Source organism: Rhinopithecus roxellana, chromosome 4 (assembly GCF_007565055.1).
Source record: "Rhinopithecus roxellana isolate Shanxi Qingling chromosome 4, ASM756505v1, whole genome shotgun sequence".
Lineage (NCBI taxonomy): Eukaryota > Metazoa > Chordata > Mammalia > Primates > Cercopithecidae > Rhinopithecus > Rhinopithecus roxellana.
In genome coordinates this window covers 168,583,564-168,609,254 of record NC_044552.1, presented here as the reverse complement: position 1 = coordinate 168,609,254, position 25,691 = coordinate 168,583,564, and the positions used below count along the sequence as shown (strand labels likewise).

Here is a 25,691-nt window from a genome sequence, read left to right as displayed (position 1 = left end):
AGTCTTTCCACATTCTTCTGCCTGCTTTTGTTCTGGCTGCGCTGGTAGCTGATTAGATTGTCCACCACCCAGATTGAGGGTGGGTCTGCCTTTTTCAGTTCACTGACTCAAATGTTAACACACTCACAGACACACCCAGGAACAATAATTTGCATCCTTCAATACAATCAAGTTGACACTCAATATTAACCATCACAAATCCACTCTTTGTCAATGTGAACTCATAAACATCTGAAATCATACATAATCTTCATATAAAGACAATAAAAAGATTATAATTACATCTAACATAATACAACTATCCTTCGTACAACCAGAAAGACACCAATCCCCAACCCAAATGCTACTACATAAAGTTAACAACACTTAAATGCTGATATGAAGTCAAGAAATCTACATCACATGATAAAGGAGAAAGGAAATAAAATGAAGATTTTTGTTAGTACAAATGTATATATGCACAAGCATGTGACAATTACAGTTCTCATTTCTGCAGCTGGTCACATGGTCATAGCTGGTATTGATGACTACCTTCTTCTACTACCCATTCTGTATTCTCTTTGCCTTCAGCAAGCACCTCAGCAGTTCATGGTTTTTTACCTGGTGGAGTGACCCAAACCTTCATTCTTGGAGGGTCTGAGCCATTTGTAGTCCTGCCTAGATTTAGCTGTTGTAGTTTCCCATTGACCTTAATCACAGGGCCTGGTAATACTAAGAGACACCCTAATGGATCTCCTGTATTCCATGCATACTCTTCCTTACCTCCATTGTGGAGTAGTACACTGATTTCATCCTGATAGTCCAGGTCAGTCACCCCAGCCAACCTTGTAACTCCCTTCTTAGCCTGTTGACTTAAAGGTAAGAGTAGCCCAAAATTTACTGTATTATTCTATTTTCATACTGCTGATAAAGACATACCCAGGACTGGGTAGTTTATAAAGAAAAAGAGGTTTAATGGACTCACAATTCCACGTGGCCTCGTAACCGTGGTGGAAGGTGAAAGGCACGTCTTACATGGTGGCATTCAAGAGAGAATGAAAGCTAAGTGAGAGGGGTTTCCCCTTATAAAATCGTCAGCTCTCATGGCACTTATTCACTACCAGAAGAACAGTATGAGTGAAACCGCCCCCTTGATTCAGTTATCTCCCACCAGGGCCTTCTACAACACGTGGGAATTATGGGAGCTACAATTCAGGATGAGATTTGGGTGGGGGCACAGCCAAACCATATCAATTTTTTTTTTAGAAATGTTCTGGTTTATATATATGAATGACAGCCACAATATCCTGTCTCATTCTTTCCCTTCTTCAGCACCATTTATCCTATTTTTACTGCCTTTGGCTGCCCTTCATTTTGTGGTTAAACATTTCTGTGATATGCTGTTTTTCTCCCTCCTCTATGCTTTGGATTATTTCTGAGAAAGGGAAATGCCAGCATACTCCATCATCTTTTCCCTGGAAGGCTAACATATCTTTCATCTTGCCTTCACCTATATTTTACCTAACAAAAATGTTTTTATTTCTGTAAATTGAGCAGAGAATAGCTCTCTAAAGTAATGATAGATTTGTCTTTAGTTTTATATTTGTTTGAATATTTTAGCCACGTTCTAGAGAGTGACATTGAATTGCTATTTTTGACTCTTAAAGGCATCCACAAAACTTTTTTTTCTTTACTTACGTGTGCTTTTGTATAGGTAAAACATGCAGTTGTACCAAAACTCAAAAATCAATACCAGTAAGAAGTAAATTCCCTGGTTGTCTCTCAGACCACAACTGCAGAGCTAACAGTTCTTCCTACTTTCTTTTCTCTCCTGTGATAGATATTTTATGTAAAAACAAACATGTATTTATATGTATATTCATGGTTTTCTGTTTTTCACTCAAATGCTGGTACTAGACACAATATTTTGTGCCCCTCCTTTTTCAATTAATATTCCTTGGAGATAGTTCTTTATAAAAACCATAAGCTACTGTGTTCTAATATTTGCAAAGTATGCCACTTAAAAATATTCTGGCATTTAAACTTTTTTCTGTGGATAGAGAGTGATTGATTCCTCATTGATTCCTCATTGATTCCTATGTGGCCACTCTGCAATAAATATCCTTGTATGTAAGCCATTATGCTCATATTTCACTACACCTCTACGATAAATCAGTAAGTGTTATTGGAAGGTTGGTTTCTTCTTGGATCACCTATTTCCTCAAATACCACCTTTCAGAGAGACCTTACCTAACCACCCACTCTACCATAGCCTCCCAGCATTCTCATCATATTATCTTTGTTTGAGCACTTTTTAATCATAGAATTTTTAAACATATAAAAAATGTAGTGAAGGGTATAATCTTTCATGTGTCCATCACTCATTTTTATTATCAGTGTTTCACCAGTCTTGTTTCATCTCCCTCCCTCCACACACATTTTTTTCTTAAGTACTTTAAAGCAAATTTCAGATATGCTGTTTTACATATAAAACATTCAGTGCCTATCTCTAATAAGTAAGGACATGTTTTAAAAAATGAACCAAAATGCCCTCACCACTGTGCCATTGTTACATCTAACAAAATTGACAATGTTTTCCTGATCTCATCTCATAATACTCCCATATTTTCCTGTGTGATTTAAAAATGCACTTTTAAAGTTTGCTTGAATCAAGATCAAAACAAAATCTTGACATTTGGTCCTTTTTTTTTTTTTTTTTTTTTTTTTTTTAACTTGTAAGAGTTTATTTTCTCCTCTGTTTTTTAAGACTTTTTGTTTTCTGAACAAATAATATATAAATAATGTGTAGGATTCTCAAAACTCTGAATTTCATTGACTGTTTTCTCCTTACGGTGTTTTTAAATATGTTTCTCTAATGCCTGTGATTCCCATAAACTGATAATAAGATGTATAGGATTGATTAGATTGAGGTTCAGTTTCCTGGGCAAGAGTACTTCATAGATGGTGCACTGTGTGTGTCCTCTTGCATTATAATAGGAGACACATGATTTCTGCTTGTATCTTTTGATAATATTAAGATAGCTAAGTGGGCTTAGGTGTTCTCAGCTTGATCGGACAATTATAAAATTAGCCATTGACATTTTATCTAATGAACATTTTCTAGATTGGCAGCAAAATGATGATTCTATCATAACTTTGGTAATTAACTGCTGAATAAAAAGTTATGGCAATTTGGAGTTTTTCTGGATTTGCTAATGTTCTCTGATGAATTTTTAAATTAAGTGGCAGTTGAGAGGAAAATTTACTAGTTATGTAGATTTAGATACATTTTTTAAAATCTGGATTAGAAATTACCCATGGTCTTTTAAAAATACTCAGTAAGAACAACTTTTGAAGAGGAGATTACTATTCTAATTGATCAAAAATATATCTGAAATAACTAAATGATACTTCCTGTAAGATTTATATTTTGATGTACAGGTATTACTTTGAGACATCAAGGATGTACTTATGCTTTTGGGACTTATTTTACACAATCTACTTTTATTTTTCTTTTTTACATAGGTTATTAAGTGTGATATGCTGTCATCTGGACACTCTTCTCCTGTTAGAGGCTCAGTATCAGGTATCTGAAATGTTATTAAATGCTCAAGAAGAAAATATCTTGGAGACTTCAGAGAGCAACAGGTAAAAATGGGTGATTAAAACACAGTAATAGCAATTTTCTTTAATGATGTTTCGTTAAGACAGTAATTTTTGATATAGTTTAATATTTTTCTGCTCTCTAAATTCAATCAATTTAAATAACAGAATACAAAGCAACTTAAGTGTAAATGTCACAGAAGGATTATGATAGAAGTGTTTGGAGAGTGCTTGCAGAGTACTGCTTTCAAAGTCTGTTGCTTTTGTTGTGCGCACGTGCGTGTGTGTATGTGTGTGTGTGCGTGTATGTGATACATAAAATTTTAGGTAAGACCTAACTTTATTAATGGTTCCCTTAAAACTGTATCACCTTTTAATTCAGTATTGTAAGATGACCCATTGAACAAAATTTTTGATTTTGTGTCCTTTGCAGAGGCACTCTTTACTCTGTCCTCTTAATTATGTTAGTCCATAGTCATAAATTCTGATTATTTCCAAAATGAGGTTATGGTAATATCCTGATAATTTTTTTCATTAATAAATCATACTTGCCATTACCTCAATTTGGCTGACTGTTGTCAAATACACATTCAATAGCTGGCATTGCCTTTATGTCTGTAATTAATTTTAAAAAAGAGTATGTCTGCATCTTAGCGAGGTCTTGGAAAATTATTAAGGAGTATATTACTTGATACTCTAAGTTTTATATAGAAGGAAAAGATTAACAGCTGCAGAGTATGGAAGCTGCTCACAAGTAACATTTAGATTTTGAATTTAAGGTACCAAGTTTAAAACTTAAGAAAACCTTGACTGAAAATATGATTATTGAAGTTACTATAGAAATAATGCATGTCCTAATTCCATTTATTTAAATGCAATAATATTGATCTAGGAAAGTATTCTTTAACTAATGTCATTGTGTCTCCATCAATTTTTTGCTGTCTAGCAAAGAGAACTTAAAATGAAAAGTGAATTTAGCTTTTATATTTTAAGAAATACATTGATTTTTGTATATGGTATAAGGAGGGGGTCCAGTATCAATTTTCTGCAAATGGATAGCCAGTTCTCCCAGCACCATTTATTAAGTAGGGAATCCTTTCCTCATTGCTTGTTTTTGTCAAGTTTGTAAAAGATCAGATTGTTGTAGAGGTTTGACCTTATTTCTGGGTTCTCTGTTCTGTTCCATTGGTCTATATGTCTGTTCTTGTAGCAGTACCATGCTATTTTGGTTACTGTAGCCTTGTAGTATAGTTTGAAGTCAGGTAGTGTGATGCTTCCAGCTTTGTTCTTTTTGCTTAGGATTGTGTTGGCTGTTCAAGCTCTTTTTTGGTTCCACGTGAATTTTAAAATAATTTTTCTCATCCTGGGAAGAATGTCAGTATAGTTTAATAAGAATAGCATTGAATCTATAAATTGCTTTGGGTGGTATGGTCATTTCCTCAATATTGATTCTTCCTATTCATGAGCATGGAATGTTTTTCCATTTGTTTGTGTCATCTCAGATGTCTTTGAGCAGTGGCTTGTAGTTCACCTTGAAGAGGTCCTTCACTTCTCTTGTTAGCTGTAGTTCTAGATATTTTATTCTTTTTGTGACAGTTGTGAACAGGAGTTCATTTATAATTTGGCTCTTGGCTTGCCTGTTGGTGGTGTATAGGAATGCAAGCAATTTTTGCATGTTGATTTTGTATCCTGAGACTTTGCTTATCAGCTTAAGAAGCTTTGGGGCTGAGATGATGGGGTTTTCTAGATGGAGGGTCATATCATGTACAAATATAGTTTGACTTCCTCTCTTCCTATTTGAATGTACTTTATTTCTTTCTCTTACCTGATTGCTCTGGCTAGAACTTCCAATATTATGTTTAATAGGAGTGGTGAGAGAAGGCACCCTTGTCTTGTGCCAGATTTCAAGGCTAACGCTTACAGCTCAGCTTTTGCTCATTTAGTATGATACTGTCTGTGGGTTTGTCATAAATGTAAAACCCACTTAAATGTAAAATCCAAAACTATGAAAACCCTAGAAGAAAATCTAGGCAATGCCATTCAGGGCGTAGTCATGGGCAGAGATTTCATGAGGAAGATGCCAAATGCGATGGTAACAAACACAAAAACTGACAAATGGGATCTAATTAAACTAAAAAGCTTCTGCACAGCAAAAGAAACTATCATCAGAGTGAACAGACAACCTACAGAATAGGGAAAACTTTTTGCAATCTGGCTATCTGACAAAGATCTAACAAGGCCTAATATCCAGCATGTACAAGGAACGTAAACAAATTTACAAGAAAAAAGCAAGCAGTCCCATTAAAAAGTGGGCAAAGGGCATGACCAGATGCTTCTCAAAAGAAGATATACATGTGGCCAACAAACACAGGAGAAAAAGTTCAACATCACTAATCATTAGAGAAATGCAAATCAAAACCACAATGAGATGTCATCTCGCACCAATCAGAATGGCTATTATTAAAAAGTCAAAAAACAACAGATGCTGGCATGGTTGTGGAGAACAAGGAATGCTTTTACACTGTTGGGAGTGTAAATTAGTTCAACCATTCTGGAAGACAGTGTGGCAATTCCTCAAGGACCTAAAGACAGAAATAGCATTTGACCCAGCAATCTCATTACTGGATATATACCTAAAATAGTATAAATCCTTCTATTAGACAGATACAGGCACACTTGTGTTCATTGCAGCACTGTTCACAATAGCAAAGACACGGAATCAACACAAATGCCCATCAGTGATAGAAAATGTGATACATATATAGCATGGAATACTATGCAGCCATAGAAAGAATCATATCCTTTGCAGGGACATGAATGGAGCTGGAGACCATTATCTTCAGTAAACTAACATAGGAATGGAAAACCAAATACTCCAGGTTCTCACTTATAAGTGGGAGCTGAATGATGAGAACATATGGACACATGGTAGGGAACAACACACACTGGGGCCTGTTAAGAGAGTGAAGCTGGGAAGGAGGGAGAGCATCAGGAAGAATAGCTCATGGATGCTGGGCTTAATACCTGGGTGATGGGATGATCTGTGCAGCAAACCACCACGGCACACGTTTACCTATGTAACAAACCTGCACATCCTGCACATGTACCCCGAACTTAAAAAACTATATAAATGTTAAATGAAGCAAAGAAAAAGAAAAACATTGATAAATATTTTTGCCTTTTTTCTTTACAATTCAGAGACTTGATTTAAAAATTAACACATTCAATCAAAGGGATGACAAAGGTGATATATTTATTTTTTTCAGGGACTTTATAATTGATGGCTTATCAGTGGAGAGAAATCATGTTCTTGTTAGAATAAATCTTGTTGGTGGGCCATTGGAACGGGTTTTGCCTCCAAGGATACTCGAAAAGGTGAGTGTGGGGCAAAGAGAAGTGGGGTGTGGTTTTCTGATATATTTTGAAGCAAGAGAGCCAATTCAAAGTCACCCTAAACTTTACCTCTTAAATGTTTGCATCACAGAGTTGAACTTATTACTTGAGAATATTTAGGATGCAAATAAATACTTTCAAACTAAAATAATATTTTTGATGTCTAGGGGTCATGAATGCTAAAGTAGAGTAAGTATTGTTTGCATGTGTAGTAGAGTAGGTATTGTTTTATTAAAAAGTCATTTTTCTTGTGTGCCTTTGAATATTTTACTTTCAATGTCTTTCTTGTTCATGATACTTAACTTTTATTATTAAATGACATATTATTTTTTATTTTATTGGAAACATTGAGTACCTCTCCTTCCGTCAATATTCAAGTATGGGTTTCTCATGGAGGTTTTTCATTTGTTTTCATTGTTGTTAAGAACCTTCTTGCTTTGACTGTTACTCCGGGAAATATATGATAGAAATGATTAACAGTACAAGAAAAAGTTTTGTGGAAAAAACCACAGGTTTCTTTTGAAGATTACCATTTTCTTTTTATGAAAAAAAAAAAAAAAAAAAACCAGTAAATTTATCATTATCAATTCTGCTTGCTACAAGTTACCATATGTTTGTCCTCAGTACTAATTTAATGTTGTTTCTGTTACAGCTTGTTTTAATGATTACCCATTGGAATATTGAAGTATAGTATCAAATAGCTTTTGGTTAATTGGACAACAATTGTAGAATTTATGAGCAAGAAAAGCCAGTTTAAGTTAATGATATTTCAGATAGCTTTAAAATTCAATATTATTTTAGACCACTTCCTAAAGTCATCTGTCTTGCTTCTTTTTTAGAGTGATAATCCATATCCTTGGCCAATGTTTTCATCATATCCTTTGCCAAACTGCTATCTGTCAGACATTACGAGAAATGCTGTCATAAAACAAGGTAAAATATTTACCATCAAATGCTGTGTTATTTTTAAAGTTTTTGTTATAATTTGAAAAAAAAAATATTAAGGAAGATGAATACTGACTGCATTTAGCATGTATACATGTGTGTATGTATGCCTATTTCTTTGTATTTTTTTCCTCATGTTTCTTACTAACTTGGTACACTCATGTGCTGCATAATGACATTTTGGTTAATGATGGACCAAGTGTACGAATGTGGTCTTATAAGATTATTATACCACATTTTTACTGTACTTTTTAAAATCTTCAAATATGTTTAGATGCACAAATACCATTATGCTACGATTGCCTACAGTATTCAGTACAGTAAATGCTATATAGGCTTCTAGCCTAGTAGCAATAGGCTACACCATGTAGGCTAGGTGTAGCGTAGACTATACCCTCTAGGTTTGTGTAAGATCACTCCACAGTGTTCACAAAGTGACAAAATCACTTGAGGATACAGTTCTCAGAATATATTCTCATTGTTAAGCAATGCATGACTATTTGTATGAGGCTAATAATTCTTATTTCTTGTTGCTAAGGTGTAGCTGATCTGTCCAGTAGCAACAGCTGTTTGATTTAAAAAAAGTAATGGTTTTTGATTTGTTGAATTAATTCTGGGTATGTATCAACAGAGTAGTATTTTTAAGTAATTCCTGTGTGCTATACACAGGTCTTGTATACTCAACAACTGAAATTAGTGAAGATTATGGTTCCCACCTTTGTGGAGTCATGAAATCTTTACAGAATGCATTCAAGTAATTAGATAATTGACTAGCACTACAATGTGATGGGAACTAAATAGAAAATGTGTAGCCTGCTAGGATAGTACATAAGTAGGATACTCTTCCAAAGAAGAATATGTATATAATGAGGCATGTAGTTTAAATATGTATTTTCTGGATAATAGAATAGCAGTTTTTCTTTTTGGCAGAGGAAACAGCAGAGGGGCTGGAAGAAGCAAATTATAATCAGAGAACTGTGGTAGTTGAACAATGTCTAAGATTTGAAATGTGACAGCAAGAGTGACAGGAAGTAAGACTGAACATGTAAGCCCAGCCATAAGACCAGTGGAGATCAAACTCAGGTGTTTAGACATTATCTTACGAGCCACTAAAATTCAAACAGAATTTTTAGGCTAGGGAATTCTAAGATGAAAGATGAAGCTACATGGCCTGTCTGCAGGCCACCACTCAAACTCTACCTACTGGATAGAAGCCCAAATTACAACACCAAAAACATTTTGCCAGTATACAATACCTGTGACACTTAAGGCAAAAATTCAGCCACAAATAAAGATTCTGTATGGAGTTATAGCTCTCTGAAAGCACCCAGAAACAAAGCCAACTGAGTATACTCAACTTACCTCACAGTTAAAGGGACACCAGCCCTCCATATGTCTGTTCAAAAAGCCAGAGTGTCCTCTTACCTCCAACCAAATGCACTAGTCTCCCAGCAATGGTTCTTAACCAGATTGAAAGCAATGAAATGACAGACCTAGGATTCAGCATCTGACTGGTAAGGAAGATCATTGAGATCCAGAGAAAGTTGAAATCCAGTCCCAGAAATCCAAGGAATCCAGTGCAGTGATCCAAGAGCTAAAAGTAAAAATAGCCATTTCAAGAAAGAACTAAACTGAACCTCTGGAATTGAATAATTCACTTTAAGAATTTCGTAATTAGTCATAAAGCGTAGTCAGAAGTATTAACAGCAGAACAGACCAAGCTAGGGAAAGAATCTCAAAGCTTGAAGACTGGTTCTTGAATCAACTAGTCAGACACAAAGAAAAAATAATTTTAAAAAATGACAAAACTTTCAAGAAATATGGGATTATGTAAAGAGACCAAATCTATGACTCATTGGCATTCTTGAGAGGGAAGGAGAGAGTGTAAGTAACTTGGAAAACATTCAAAGTTCATCAGAATTTTCCCAATTTTGCTAGAGGTGTAGACATAAGAATTTAGGAAATATGGAGATCACTTGCAAGATACTGTACAAGATGACCATCCCCAAGGCACATAGGCATCAGATTTACCAAAGTCATTGCAAAAGAAATAACTTAAAGGCAGCCAGAGAGAAAGGTCAGGTCACCTACAAAGGGAACCTCATCATGCTAGCAACAGATTTTTCAGCAGAAACCTTAAAGCCAGAAGAGATTAGAGGCCTATTTTCAGCATTTTTAAGGTAAAGAAATGTCATCCAAGAATGTAATATCCCACCAAACTCAGCTTCAGGGTAAAGGAAATATAAAATCCTTCTCAGACAAGCAACTACTAAGGGAATTCATTACTACCAGACCAGCCTTGCAAGAGGTCATTAAAGGAGTGCTAAACATGGAAATGGAAGATCAAAACCTGCTACCACAAAAACACACTAAAACACATAACCCACATACAGTATAAAGCAATTACACCATCAAGTCTATGAAACAACCAACTGCCAACACAATGACAGGATCAAAATCTCACATATCATTACTAATACCCTGAATGTAAATGGCCTAAACACCCCACTTAAAAGGCATAGAGTGGCAAGCTGGATAAAAAGATAAGACCCAAACTGTCTGCTGTCTTCAAGAGACACATCTCACATGTAATGGCACTCACAGGCTCAAAGGGATGGAAAAGACAACCACACAAATGGAAAAGGAAAAAGAGCAGGTTTTGCAGTTCTTGTATCAGATAAAATAGACTTTTAACTAACCACAATTAGGAAGAACAAATAAGGCCATAACATAATGATAAAGTGTTCAAGTAAAGAAGAAGACTTAGCTATCCTACATATATATGCACTCAACATAAGAGCACTCGGATTCACAAAACAAGCTTTTCTTGACACAGGAAAATACTTATATGGCCCCTAAATAATAGTAATGGACTTCAACACCCCATTGACAACATTAGGCAGATCACTGAGGCAGAAAATTCCACAAAGATATTATGGAATTAACTTGACACTTGATGAATAAGACCTAATAGGTATCCAAAGAATACTCCACCTAATAATGACAGAATATACATTCTTGTCATCTACACATGGAACATATTCTATGTAAAATCCTGAACATACCAATAACAAGTTTCAAAACTGAATCAGTAATACAAAACCTACCAACCAAAAAAAGCCTGGGACCAGATGGATTCATACAGAATTCTACTAGATGTATAAAAAACTGATAGCAATCCTTCTGAAACTATTCCAAAAAATCGAAGAGGAGGAGTTTCTTTATAACTTATTTTACAAAGCCAATATTATCCTGATACCAAACTCTGACAGAGACAACAAAAAAGAAACTTTGGACAAAATATTCTTGATGAACATAGGCAAAAAAAATCTCAACAAAATACTAGCAAACCAAATTCAGCAGCATATTTTTATCCAGCAGCAAAAGTTAATTCACCACAAGTTAGACTTCATTCCTGAGATGCAAGGTTGGTTCATCATATGCAAATCAGTGAATGTGATTCACCGCATAAACAGAATCAAAAACAAAAACTACATTACCATTTCAATAGACACAGAAAAAACCCTCAATAAAATCCAACATCTCTTCATGATAAAAACCCTCAATAGGCTAGGCATAAAGGAACATATCTAAGAGCCATCTATGACAAATCCACAGCTAACATCACAGCATTATACTGAATGGGAAAAAACTGGAATCATTCCCTTTGAGAACTGAAAAAAGACAACTATGCCTACTCTCACTACACTTGTTCAACATAGTACTGAAAGTGCTTGCTAGAACAATTAGGCAAGAGAAAGAAAGAAAAACATCCAAATAGGAAAAGAAGAAGTTAAACTATCTCCCCTTGCTGATGATACAATTCTATACATAGAAAACCCTAAGGATTGTGACAAAAGGCCCCTAGGAATGGTAAATGATTTCAGTAAAATTTCAAGATACAAAATCAATGAACAAAAGTCAGCTTTTCTATACAACAGTATAGATTGAAAGCCAAATCAAGAATACAATCCCATTTGCAATAGCCATACACACACACACACACACACACACACACACACACAAAATAAAGCCTAGGAATACATCTAAGAAATGATGGGAAGGAGTTCTACAAGGAGAACTACAAACATTGCTGAAAGAAATCAGACGACATGAATAAATGGAAAAATATTTCCTGCTCATGGATTGTAGGAATCAATATTGTTAAAATGGCCATACTCCCCAAAGCAATTTATAGATTCAGTGTTATCCCTATTAAAATACAAATATCATTTTTCACAGAATTACCTGACTTCAAACTATACTATAAGGTGAAAGTAACCAACATGGCATGGTACTGGTGCAGAAACAGACACATAGACCAATAAAACAGAATAGAGAACTGAGAAACAAGCCTGCACACTTACTACCATCTGATCTTCAACAAAATTGACAAAAATAAGCAATGGAGAAAGGACTTCCTATGCAAGTAATGGTGCTTGGATAGCTGGGTAGCCACTTGCAGAAGAATGAAATTAGACCCCTACCTTACCATATACAAAAATTAACTCAAGATGGATTAATGATTTGCATTTAAGATCTCAAACTATAAAATTCCTAGAAGAAAATCTGGAAAACACCCTTCTTGACATAGTCTTTGGCAAAGAACTTATGGCTAAGTTCCCAAAAGCCGTTGTAACAAAAACAAAAATTGAAAGTGTGACCTAATTAAAAAGCTTCTGCACAGCAAAAGTAATTATCAACAGAGTAAACAGGCAACGTGCAGAGTAGGAGAAAATGTTCACAAACTATTAATCTGAAAAAGGTCTAATATCAATAATCTAACAGGGCCTTGAACAAATCAATGAGTAAAAAACAAATAATCCAGTTCCATGACAAGATGGCCAAATAGGAACAGCTCCGGTCTGCAGATCCCAGTGAGACCAATGCAGAAGGTGGGTGATTGCTGCATTTCCAACTGAGGTACCCGGTTCATCTCACTGGGACTGGTTAGACAGTGGGTGAAGCCCACGGAGAGTGAACAGAAGCAGAGTGGGGCGTTGCCTCACCCAGGAAGCTCAAGAAGTTGGAGAACTCCCTCCCCTAGTCAAGGGAAGCCATTAGAGACCGTGCCATGAGGGATGGTGCTATCCAGTCCAGATACTATGCTTTTCCCACGGCTTCACAACCCAGAGACTAGGAGATTCCCTCGAGTGCCTATACCACAAGGCAACCATTTGGGCAGATACCGAACTAGCTGCAGGAGGGTTTTTTTTTTTTTTTGTACCCCAGTGTCTCCTGGAACACCATTGAGACAGAACCATTCACTTCCCTGGAAAGAGGGCTCAAGCCAGGGATCCAAGTGGTCTTGCCCAGTGGATCCTACCTCCATGGAGCCCAACAAGCTAAGATCCACTGGCTTGGAATTCTTGCTACCAGTACAGCAGTCTGAAGTCGATCTAGTATACTCGAGCTTGGTGCAGGGAGGGGCGTCCACCTTACTAAGGCTTGAGTGGTGGTTTTCTCTTCACAGTATAAACCAAACTGCCTGGATGTTTGGACTGGGCAGAGCGCACCTCAGTGCCTCAAAGTCCCTGTAGCCACACTGCCTCTCTAGATTCCTCCTCTCTGGGCAGGGCATCTCTGAAAGAAAGGCAGCAGCCCCAGTCAGGGGCTTGTAGATAAAACTCCCATCTCCCTGAGACAGAGCCCCAGCAGAAAGGGGTGGCTGTGGGCGCAGCTACAGCATACTTAAACATTCCTACTTGCTGGCTCTGAAGAGAGCAGTGGATCCCCCAGCACAGTGCTTGAGCTCTGCTAAGGGACAGACTGCCTCCTCAAGTGGGTCCCTGACCCCATACCTCCTGATGGGGAGAAACCTCACAGCAGGGTTCAACAGACACCTCATACAGGAGAGCTCCAGCTGGCATCTGGTGGGTGCCCTTCTGGGAGGAAGATTCCAGAAGAAGGAACAGGCAACAATTTTTGCTGTTTGCAGCCTCCAATGGTGATACCCAAGCAAACAAGGCCTGTAGTAGATCCCCAGCAAACTCCAGCAGATGTTCAGAATAGGGGTCTGTTAGAAGGGAAACTGACAAACAGAAAGCAATAGCATCAACATCAACAAGAAGGACCAAGCAAAAACTCCATCCCAAGATCACCAACAGCAAAGACCAAAGATAAATCCACAAAGATGAGGAATAACCAGTAAAAACAGCTGACAAGTCCAAAAACCAGAGTGCCTTTTCTCCTGCAAAGGATTTCAACTCCTCGCCAGCAACTTTGGACAGAGAATGAGTTTGACAGATTGACAGAAGTAGGCTTCAGAAGGTGAGTAATAACGAACTCCTCCAAGCTAAAGGAGCACTTTTTAACCCAATGCAAGGAAACTAAGAACCTTGATAAAAGGTTACAGGAATTGGTACTAGACTAACCAGTTAAGAGAAGAACGTAAATGACCTGATGGAGCTGAAAAACACAGCACGAGAAAATTGTGAAGCATACACAAGTATCAGTAGCCGAATCAATCAAGCAGAAGAAAGATTGAAGATGAGCTTCATGAAATAAAGCATGAAGACAAGATTAGAGAAAAAAGAATGAAAAGGAATGAACAAATCCTCCAAAAAATATGGGACTATGAGAAAAGACCAAACCTACATTTGACCGGTGTGCCTGAAGGTGGTGGGGAGAATGGAACCAAGTTGGAAAACATTCTTCAGTATATACCCAGGAGAACTTCCCCAAACTAGCAAGACAGGCCAACATTCAAATTCAGGAAATACAGAGAACACCACAAAGATGCCTGGCCAACATGGTGAAACCACGTCTTTACTAAAAATACAAACATTAGCTGGGCATGGTGCCACGTGCCTGTAATCCCAGCTACCTGGGAGGCTGAGGGAGGATAATTGCTGGAACCCGGCAGGCGGAGGCTGCAGTGAGCCGAGAGAGTGCCACTTTACTCCAGCCTGGGTGACAGAGTGAGACCCCCATCTAAAAAAAAAAAAAAGAAAGAAATAGGAATGCTTTTACACTGTTGGTCAGAGTGTAAACTTCAACCATTGTGGAAGGCAGTGTGGCAATTCCTCAAGGATCTAGAACTAGAAATAGCATTTGACCCAGCAATCCCATTAGTGGGTATATACCCAGAGGATTTTAAGTCAGTCTATTATAAAGACACATATGTTTATTACAGCACTGTTCCCAATAGCAAGGACTTGAAACCAACCCAGATGCCCATCAATGATAGACTGGATAAAGAAAATGTGGCACATGTACACCATGGAATACTATGCAGCCATAAAAAAGAATTAGTTCATGTCCTTTTCAGGGACATGGATGAAGCTGGAAATCATTATTCTCAGCAAACTAACATGGGAACAGAAAATCAAACACTGCATATTCCCACTCGTTAGTGGGAGTTGAACAATGAGAACATATGGGCACAGGGAGGGAAACATCACACACTGAGGCCTTTCAGGGGATGGAATGCAAGGGGAGGGATAGCATTAGGAGAAATACGTAATGTAGATGACAGGTTGATGGGTGCATCAAACCACCATGGCACATTTATAGCTATGTAACAAACCTGCACGTTCTGTACATGTATCCCAGAACTTAAAGTATAATAAAACCAACCAACAAACAAATATTGCAATTAAAAAATGGGCAAAGGACATGGACAGATACTTCTCAAAAAAAAAAAAAAAAAAAATACAAGTGGCAAAAATAACATGAAAAATGCTCAGCATCACTAATCATCAGATAAATGCAATCAAATCAACAGATACTATCTCACACCAGTCAGAATGGCAATTACTAAAAAAGTCAAAAAATAACAGATGTTGGTGGGACTTCAGAGAAAAGAGAACATTTACACACTTTTGGTGCAAATGCAAATTGCTTCAGCCACTGTGGAAAGCATTCTGGAGATTTCTCAAAGAACTTAAAACAGAACTGCCCTTCAACCTAGCAATCCCACTACTGACTATATACCCAAAGGAAAATAACTCGTTCAATCAGAAACACACATGCACTCGCATTTGCATTGCAGCTGTTCACAACAACAAAGACATGGAATCAACATAGGCACCCAACAATTGTGGACTGGATAAAGAAAATATAGTACATATTCACTATGGAATACTACACAGCCATAAAAAGGAATAAAATCATGTCCTTTGCAGCAACATGGATACAGTTGGAGGCCATTATTCTAAGTGAATTAATGCAAGAACAGAAAACCAAATACTGCGTATTCTCATAAGTGGGAGCTAAACATTGAAAACACATATACATAAAGATGGAAACAATATACACTAGGGACTACTAGATAGGGAGATGGAGGGAGGAAGGGGGAGCATGGGATGAAAAGCTACCGTTGGCTGCTGTGCTCATCACCTGAGTGACAGGACCATCCATATTCCAAACCTCACTGTTGCTCAATATACCCATATAGCAACCCTGTACATATTTCCCTTGAATCTAAAATTTAAAAAATAAAAATAAGAAAATTAGGTTAATTGAACACTTTTGAGCAGAAAAATATCATATTAGTTCTTAGGAATCAGTGCTCAGAGAAGTATAATTTTACTCTCTCTCTACCCTTATCAGTGATTCAGGAAAAGGAGTAATAATAGTTTCTCTGTGTAACTCAGAATATAACTGCAGATGACTGACTTAGGCATGAATGTACTGCTGCCAGTATACCCAGTATGGTGTGTCTCCAGGTTACTTTTCTAGTCTCCTAGATGACTGTTTTCAAAATTTCTCTCTTCTCAAACCTTATTCTCCTTCCCCATGCTTTGTTTAGTTAGTAGCCATGTTTCCTATTTTATCAATGATGTAGAAATAGCCAATAAAGAGCTTCCATGTGTTCCTGAGGCATATCAGCTCACTTAACTACATCTGTGCCAATTTAGGCTGTCTAGTATTATCATAAATGAACTGCCAGTGTGACTTGTGAAAACCAATTTCTCCATTTGTGCATTACATTCCATCTGGTTTCTTCTGGAAGATTTTGCTTCTAACAGTTTTCCCTTTTTCTTTTCTCCCTTTTTCTGCATCTCCAGACTACTGGCCAGCACTGTAGATTCTGGACACACCAGCCTCTATAATCACATGAGCCAGTGACTTATAATAAATCTCCTTCTATATATATACAAATTCTATTGGTTCTGTTTCTTGGAGAACCCTGTAATACAGTTGGTTTTTAGCATCTATAGCATAGTGTGATGGAAGGCATCCATCCTTCACATCAGTCTTCAACTAGCATTACCTCACTTTTGATCTTGCCTACCCAGCTTTGTTTACTTTCAAGGCTTTAAACTGTTTTCTCTCTCCAGCTAGAGCCTCCACACCTGTCTGTGTTCTACTTGCCCTGTGTCTACTCTTTAACCTCTCCAAATCAGTCATTTAGTATCACTCTTCATTCAACTTTATACAGACCATTAACCCATTAACCCTTTTCTGGTTGTTATTGAATCCTATTCAGGTAGATCTCCTTGAACAGGGACTACTGTATTATCATCAGTCTCCTGAGTGAACCTGATTCTTACCACTGCAATTTTTAAAATTATTTTATTTTTTAACTGACAAGTATTCTATATATTTATCAGGTACAACATGTTTTGAAATATGTGTACATTGTGGAATGGCTAAATTCAACCAGTTAACATATGCATAGTCTCACATGCTTATTTTTCTGATGATAATATATCAAATTGCTTTCTTGGCAATTTTCAAATATATAATACGTTGTTAATAACATAGTCACCATGTTGTACAATAGACATCTTAAAACATATTCCTTTCCTGTAACTGAAATTTTGTATCCTTTGACCATCTCCCCCAACACCCTACCCTCCAGCTTCTGGTAACCAATCTATGCCCCGTTTCTATGAGTTTAAATTTTTCAGTTTATACATTAGTGAGATTATAGAGTGTTTATCTTTCTGTACCTAGGTTATTTTACCAAACACAGTGTACTCAAGGTTCATCCGTGTTGTCACAAATGATAGGATTTCTCTCTTTTTAAAGCCTGAACTCCCTCTTTGTTATCATTTTTTGGCTTGGGGCATCTTTACTTGATCTTTTCCATATGCCAACAAGCATGGTGTTTATTCTCTTATATTTAAAATATCTTCTCTTGGACATACTTTCCCCTCACTAAAATCTCACTTCTGGCCTTCCTTTTACTTCAGAATTCCTTGAAGGAGTTATCTGAGTATTCCCGTTACTCTCTTTCCATTCTCTCTTGGACCCACTTTAAGCTAATCAGACTTTCACCCTAATACTCCACTGGCATTCAGCCTACTGATCGGATCTCAGTCCTCATCACGTAGCAGTATCACTCAAACCTGCCCTCTTTTTTGAAACAATTTCTTCATTTGACTTCCAGAAAATACTCTTGTTTGGTTTTCCTCCTGCATCTCTGATGAATTCTTCTTTTGTCTCATTTGTTGGATCTTTCAAATTCTCTAACGTTTAAACTTTGGAATGCTCCATACTCAGTTCTCAGTGGTCTTCTTTTTTTTCTAGCTACATTACTGTTGTGAGGATCTCATGACTGAAATACTATCCAATATGCTGATGGCTCTCAGATTTATTATCTCTAATACCTATCTTTGCGTTGAACTCGTATCTCATATATTAAATTGTCTCCTTGACATTTCTCCTAGTAAGTTGTATATATATATCAAACTTAATATGTCTCAGATAAATTTTTAATACTCCCCCAAAATTTGTTCCTTTGGCATTTTCTCCCCTTTCAGAAATGGCAACTGTTTGCTTCCAGTTCTTCAGACAATAAACCTAACAGCATTCATGCACTTGTCTCTGTCTTTATACACTACATCGCATCTGTCAGCAAATCTTGACTCTACATACCTAAAATAAAACCACTCTCACTCATCTACTACCACTCTCATCTCTTACCTGTTGCAGTGTCCTGCCAAATGTTTACTCTATTCTCAACACAGCAGCCAGAGGATGCTGCTGAAACATGGGTTAGATCATGTTACTTTGCTAATCGAAATCCTTCAATGACTTCCCTGTAGCTTACAAGGCCCAACACATTTGTGACATCTTTACTGGCATATGCTCTGTTTTAGGGAGTGTAGTACTATCTTAAGCCTTGTTTAATTGCTTGTTTTCCCACCATACTGGACAGGAACTCTTACTTTCTTTCTGTTTGTTTCTAAAGCAGAAGTGTTTGAATAAGACATTCCCAATTTAAAACTAGTACCTGATACTTCCTTGTAATAAGAGTGATCCTGATATTATTGTGGTTCTTGTTAAGGAAAAGAGTATGATCTAGGCAGCAATAGATAGCCTGGGAAGAGATTTTTACAGAGATTTAGTCAATTCATAATGACTGTATCTCATTCTGATATTGCTGATATCTGTGTCACTCACCATATACTCTTAGCAGAAAATGGGAAAGTCAGAAGTATGTCCAGTTTCATTTTGTACCTAGGAGAGTGTAGTGATGCTTTCTCTGTGAACTCAATGAAAGAAAAAAAAAATAGTGCTAAATGTGTTTCTAACAGGTATGTGTCTGGTTAAATACTGTTAAATAAAGCTAAACATTAATAGTGCACTTTTAAGAATACTATGCTTAAGGTAGTAATATTTAAGACACCAAAGTTATTTTAACAGCAAGAGTCATCTACTTTCCATTCTTGTTTTGTGATTCACATGTGATGATTCACAGATTTTGTAAGGTGTTAGTTTAGTCATCATTTGCACTGCACAATTTTGGGATATAATTTCATTGTTGTGGGAAAAAAAATCACTTCAGTTGTGTGCACATGGTGACATCCTCTTCATTTGTCTCCCAGCTTCTAGATTTATTCTGTTTGCTACAGTTAGCATCTCATCTGTTAAAAATTGCCTCTTGTTAGCTCATTGGCATCAGGGTTAAGTGTTAGATGATTCTTCTTCATCTATAAATGAGAATTTTGAGACATCATTTGGTTCAATTGTTTTTCTTTATGAACATTTTTAGGGTGACCATATTAAAATGTAAGTGATCATTTAAAAGCTATTGATCTATACATTCTCTGTGTATATATATGTATACATGTGTATATGTACACTTGAATACATGTATATGAGTATATGTATAGATCATCACACACAAAAACATTCACTTCCATATGGTAGAAATAATTTCTACTTAGAATATCATTTCTCTGTTACCTGAGGGTGTAGATAGGTAGTATAATATGTACTAGTGTTATAACTTATAGTACTAATGTTGTATTATAATACAAGCACCAGTTATATGTACTAGTGTTATAACGTACTGCTTCTGCAAAAGACAAAAAAGAGGCAAACAGATTGGATGGAAAAGAAGAGTTGTACTATGGTCAAAAGCAAGTACCAGTTAGAATGTTAGGAGCTTTTAAGGTGAACTACTGGAGATTGCCTTATAATGCCCTTCCATATGGAACAGGAAGGTAGTAAAATAGTAATTTAATTTCTTTTGTTTTTGTTTTTCTGAGCTAAAATTAGATTTCCCAGGAGTTATTACTCCATTGGCCAGTCCACTTTACTATGTTGCATTTCAACATGCTCAGAATGAGGACTTCTTTCTCAGAGGAGTATGGGAAATTCAGAACTTCAATATAGAAAATTAAAAATCGCTTGAAGAGTTGGATAGCATACTCCAATCATTGAAAGCATCACAGAGACACATCTCAAGAAGATGAGATGTTTGTTGTTCTTATTTTCCCATCTACCTTCCTGTATGCATTTCATCACTTAAAAATACTTTTATAATGTTTATTCAGGATGACCTATAAAATAATCAGCAATCTAAATTACATCTATATCCTATATGTCTTACTACTGTGGAATTTCTATCTTTATCAAGAAAACTTTTGGATGTATATTTATTCAGTTGAGGCTGCAAACTTTAAAGAAGAAAGTAATTTTTCTGGTCATTTTTTGTATGTTTCTAGTGCTACTAATGAGACCAATAGTGCATCTGAAGTGTGGTGCTGACTCACAAGGTTACTGGCAGTCATGCCACTTGGCATTAGATTGCCTTTCTCTGATCTTATGCATAAACATTCATGTCGAGTCTGTCCTGCAGACACTGGCTGAGTGACAGATGAAAGGAGTACTTAGACACAGGTATCCAGTGAAAGAGCGGGCTAGGAGACTGTCAGCACTAGGGGTCAAAAGAGTTTGCAGCCCCCCTAAAGCTGGCAATGCTCGCATTTATTTAGTACAGATTTAATGACAAAGGCTTGGAGCAAACACAATCTGTGGGTAATAAACATTGTTGACCCCTTGAGTAGAGAGCAGTCTTGTGCATGAATGATCAAAGGTCGGTTTTAGGACAATATAAGTAAACACGCTGCCTAGATAAACTCCTCTACATTCCCTTGTTATTTGCTTTTTGTTATTAGCTAAAGGTAAGAGGATTAGGCTGCCTTTAGCCATAACCTTTTCCTAAAGCTTTTGCAAAACCTCTGGCTTTTTAAGAAAATCTGTGTCTGTCCTATAACTTTTGTTTTTACAACTTTTCCCACCACCCTGACCACACTCCTACACATTCAAGCCTATGTTTCTGTGTGAACATGCATTTCATTTCTCTTCAGTATACCTAGAATGGAATTGCTGGATTATGTGATAATCTATGTTTAATCATTTGAACAGCTGACATAAATTATTTTCTATATCTCTTCATCTGGCCTTTTGATCTAACTATTCCAGTGGCTATGAAATGGTATCTCATTGTGATTTTGATTTGTATTTTGCTGATGACTTTTCATGTGCTCATTGGCCATTTGGTATCTTCCTTTGAGAAGTGACTGTTCCATCACTTTGGCCATTTTTAATTCAGTTGTCTTTTAATAATTGTGTTGTAAGAGCACTTTATTTATTCTAGACACAAGTTTCTTATAGACATTAGGCTTATGCCTCTGATCCTTTGCTCCTGATACTCCCTTTTCCTGGAATACTAATTCCTACTCTTCCCATTGGTAGTCCTGTTTAAACCTTTTGAACTTAGTCTAAATGTCACTTCTTCAGAGAAATTACCTCCACCTTACCTAAAATATATTTCTTCTCTTACTTATTTATCTCTCTGGACCTTTGTTTATTTCTCTAAGAGTATTTATACCTTACAGTGAGCTTATATATTTATTTATTGTCTACTACCCTAAAATGTAATTTCTATGAAGCAAAGATGCTGTTCCCTTAGGTAGTAGGCAGCACATAAATATTTATTGAATGAAAGAGTAAATCAATGTTGGACTTCTTCCTCCTGTATTTTTTCCATTATCAAGCTGTCTCTTTGACTTTGTCACTGGACATTAAAACTTTTGTTCAGGCTAATCTAAATAAATTTAGGAAATTTTACTCATATTTGGAATAACCTCTGATTTGACTCATGTTCTAGAGTATGCAAAAGTTTACAGTTAGAAAGCTTCTTGAATTAGACTTGCGTATATATTATTCGTGAAGTAGACACCTTTATTATAGTTATTTCATCACTTAGCAAGTGGTACTTTTATGGCACATAAAAGGTGTGCATTGTTAGCATTACTTCCTATTTTTTCACAGTTGAAAAAAAAATAAAAAATGTCCAGCCTTTTAGTCTGTGATTACTTCAAATTTAGTCTTTTATAGCTTCAGTGTCTTACTTGACTGCTTCCTCCATCACATTTCTGCTTATCTGATAGGAAACTGATTTTCTGCCTGGTAAAACATTCTCTTTCAAATACTATATAAAAGAGTAAGTTATATGGTTATAATCATTCCTTTTAATGTAATATACTAAGTAATATTAAAATCTTTATAGTCAGATCATTCCAATACTTTTAGACAGATAGTTTCAGATGATATTATTCCTCTATGAGAAAACAGATCATTTTAAAGTTAATAATATGTAAGGTATAAATATCCCTCTATAGTATATTTTTCTTTGCCCCAACCCAAAGTAACTTTTTTTTTTCTTTTACTACAAATTAAATGAAATCAGGGTGGGGGGGAGGTTTATATTATATAAAATAGAAGCAAACTCTAGTTAGAACTTGTTTTTCATCATTTGTAAATTTTCAGCTCTGAGTGAATTCAGTATAAAATATGTCTTGAATCATTGGGTTCTATGTATGAGTCAATGTCCTTGAAAATCATATTATGCTCTTAGGTAAAGACCATGAGGCTAAGTCACTATATTGCATCTATATTATTTGCATAGTTTTGGCACTTTATAAAAGTAGGCAAGTGAAAATACAAACCCCTGGCAATGTTAATGCATTAATATTTTGGGAATGGAAAAAGTTTTCCTTTTGTAGGTATTACTATTTATAAAGTTTATTTTGAATATATTATCGTTACAAAGTACCATTTATAGAACAGTTAGAAAATTATTGCAATGTGTTTTGGTTAATAACAAAACTAATGATAGATAACATTTCTAAATTAGTGATGGGGCCAAAGAACAAGAATACCATATTCTGTGTCTCTGGAGCTATGCAGCGTTCAGTGAGTGAGTAAAAAAGCTCTTGGGTTTTATAATTATAATCTTAGGATGCCTACATATTTTACCATCTTTTGCTGATATTGTTTCTTTTCCCATTAAAAGATCTTGAAATGTAGCCTTCTTAACTACAAATGTCTATTTTTTTCACTAGAAGAATATCCTTAACAAGATAGTTTTCATTAATCTATACTGATTTCGTTTAACAATTTTTCTTGTTCTTATTGGATATGTATCCTTATTCACTGCTGTTGATTCTTGCTGATGCTTTCTGCCTTTTCAGAAATTAAGTCTCTGTTCATGTCCCTGATGAATTTATTGCCATTTCATTTACAAATTGATGACAATCCATTCTCCAATTCTAATAGTAAAGATTTAAAATTGGAATATTACCTACATAGTATGTGGAAATAAACTTTTTAAGAGAGAAAAGGGGAGAATGAGATGGACTGTAATTACAATTGCATTTTGATAAAATAATGAAAATTGCCTATTTAATGAATGACTGGACTGGATTGCCTTTGCAAGTGTGATGAATTATGTAAAATTTAGGATTACTAATTCTCCTCCAATAAAATAGAATCCCCTAGGCATAAGTAAAAATTCTTTGAAAAATAATATGGTACTGTATTAAGTGTACTATAACGTGATGATAGGTATTGTGTGTGCTTATTTTTTTTATTATTATTATTATACTTTAAGTTCTAGGGTACATGTGCATAACGTGCAGGTTTGTTACATATGTATACTTGTGCCATGTTGGTGTGCTGCACCCATCAACTCGTCAGCACCCATCAACTCGTCATTTACATCAGGTATAACTCCCAATGCAATCCCTCCCCCCTCCCTCCTCCCCATGATAGGCCCCGGTGTGTGATATTCCCCTTCCCGAGTCCAAGTGATCTCATTGTTCAGTTCCCACCTATGAGTGAGAACATGCGGTGTTTGGTTTTCTGTTCTTCTGATAGTTTGCTAAGAATGATGGTTTCCAGCTGCATCCATGTCCCTACAAAGGACGCAAACTCATCCTTTTTTATGGCTGCATAGTATTCCATGGTGTATATGTGCCACATTTTCTTAATCCAGTCTGTCACAGATGGACATTTGGGTTGATTCCAAGTCTTTGCTATTGTGAATAAGTGCCACAATAAACATACGTGTGCATGTGTCTTTATAGCAGCATGATTTATAATCCTTTGGGTATATACCTAGTAATGGGATGGCTGGGTCATATGGTACATCTAGTTCTAGATCCTTGAGGAATCGCCATACTGTTTTCCATAATGGTTGAACTAGTTTACAATCCCACCAACAGTGTAAAAGTGTTCCTATTTCTCCACATCCGCTCCAGCACCTATTGGTTCCTTACTTTTTAATGATTGCCATTCTAACTGGTGTTAGATGGTATCTCATTATGGTTTTGATTTGCATTTCTCTGATGGCGAGTGAAGATGAGCATTTTTTCATGTGTCTGTTGGCTGTATGAATGTCTTCTTTTGAGAAATGTCTGTTCATATCCTTTGCCCACTTTTTGATGGGGTTGTTTGTTTTTTTCTTGTAAATTTGTTTGAGTTCTTTGTAGGTTCTGGATATTAGCCCTTTGTCAGATGAGTAGATTGCAAAAATTTTCTCCCATTCTGTAGGTTGCCTGTTCACTCTGATGGTAGTTTCTTTTGCTGTGCAGAAGCTCTTTAGTTTAATTAGATCCCATTTGTCAATTTTGGCTTTTGCTGCCGTTGCTTTTGGTGTTTTAGACATGAAGTCCTTGCCCATGCCTGTGTCCTGAATGGTACTACCTCGGTTTTCTTCTAGGGTTTTTATGGTATTAGGTCTAACATTTTAGTCTCTAATCCATCTTGAATTAATTTTCATATAAGGAGTAAGGAAAGGATCCAGTTTCAGCTTTCTACTTATGGCTAGCCAATTTTCCCAGCACCATTTATTAAATAGGGAATCCTTTCCCCATTTCTTGTTTCTCTCAGGTTTGTCAAAGATCAGATGGCTGTAGATGTGTGGTATTATTTCTGAAGACTCTGTTCTGTTGCATTGGTCTATATCTCTGTTTTGGTACCAGTACCATGCTGTTTTGGTTACTGTAGCCTTGTAGTATAGTTTGAAGTCAGGTAGTGTGATGCCTCCAGCTTTGTTCTTTTGACTTAGGATTCTCTTGGCAATGCGGGCTCTTTTTTGGTTCCATATGAACTTTAAAGCAGTTTTTTCCAATTCTGTGAAGAAACTCATTGGTAGCTTGATGGGGATGGCATTGAATCTATAAATAACCTTGGGCAGTATGGCCATTTTCACAATATTGATTCTTCCTATCCATGAGCATGGT

At 36.3% G+C, this 25,691-nt stretch overlaps 1 protein-coding gene across 2 annotated transcripts in view; it reads left to right on the top strand.

Moving 5' to 3' along the window:
- TBC1D32 (TBC1 domain family member 32) overlaps window positions 1–25,691 on the top strand; it is a 255,150-nt gene that overhangs the window by 156,480 nt on the left and 72,979 nt on the right. The window contains exons 24-27 of one of the 2 annotated variants that reach the window (XM_030929510.1): window positions 3,505–3,627; window positions 6,849–6,957; window positions 7,815–7,908; window positions 23,303–23,365. In XM_030929510.1, the coding sequence (XP_030785370.1) occupies window positions 3,505–3,627; window positions 6,849–6,957; window positions 7,815–7,908; window positions 23,303–23,365 (389 nt within the window). The remainder of the gene's footprint in view (window positions 1–3,504; window positions 3,628–6,848; window positions 6,958–7,814; window positions 7,909–23,302; window positions 23,366–25,691) is intronic. The other variant, XM_030929511.1, reaches the window with a different exon arrangement.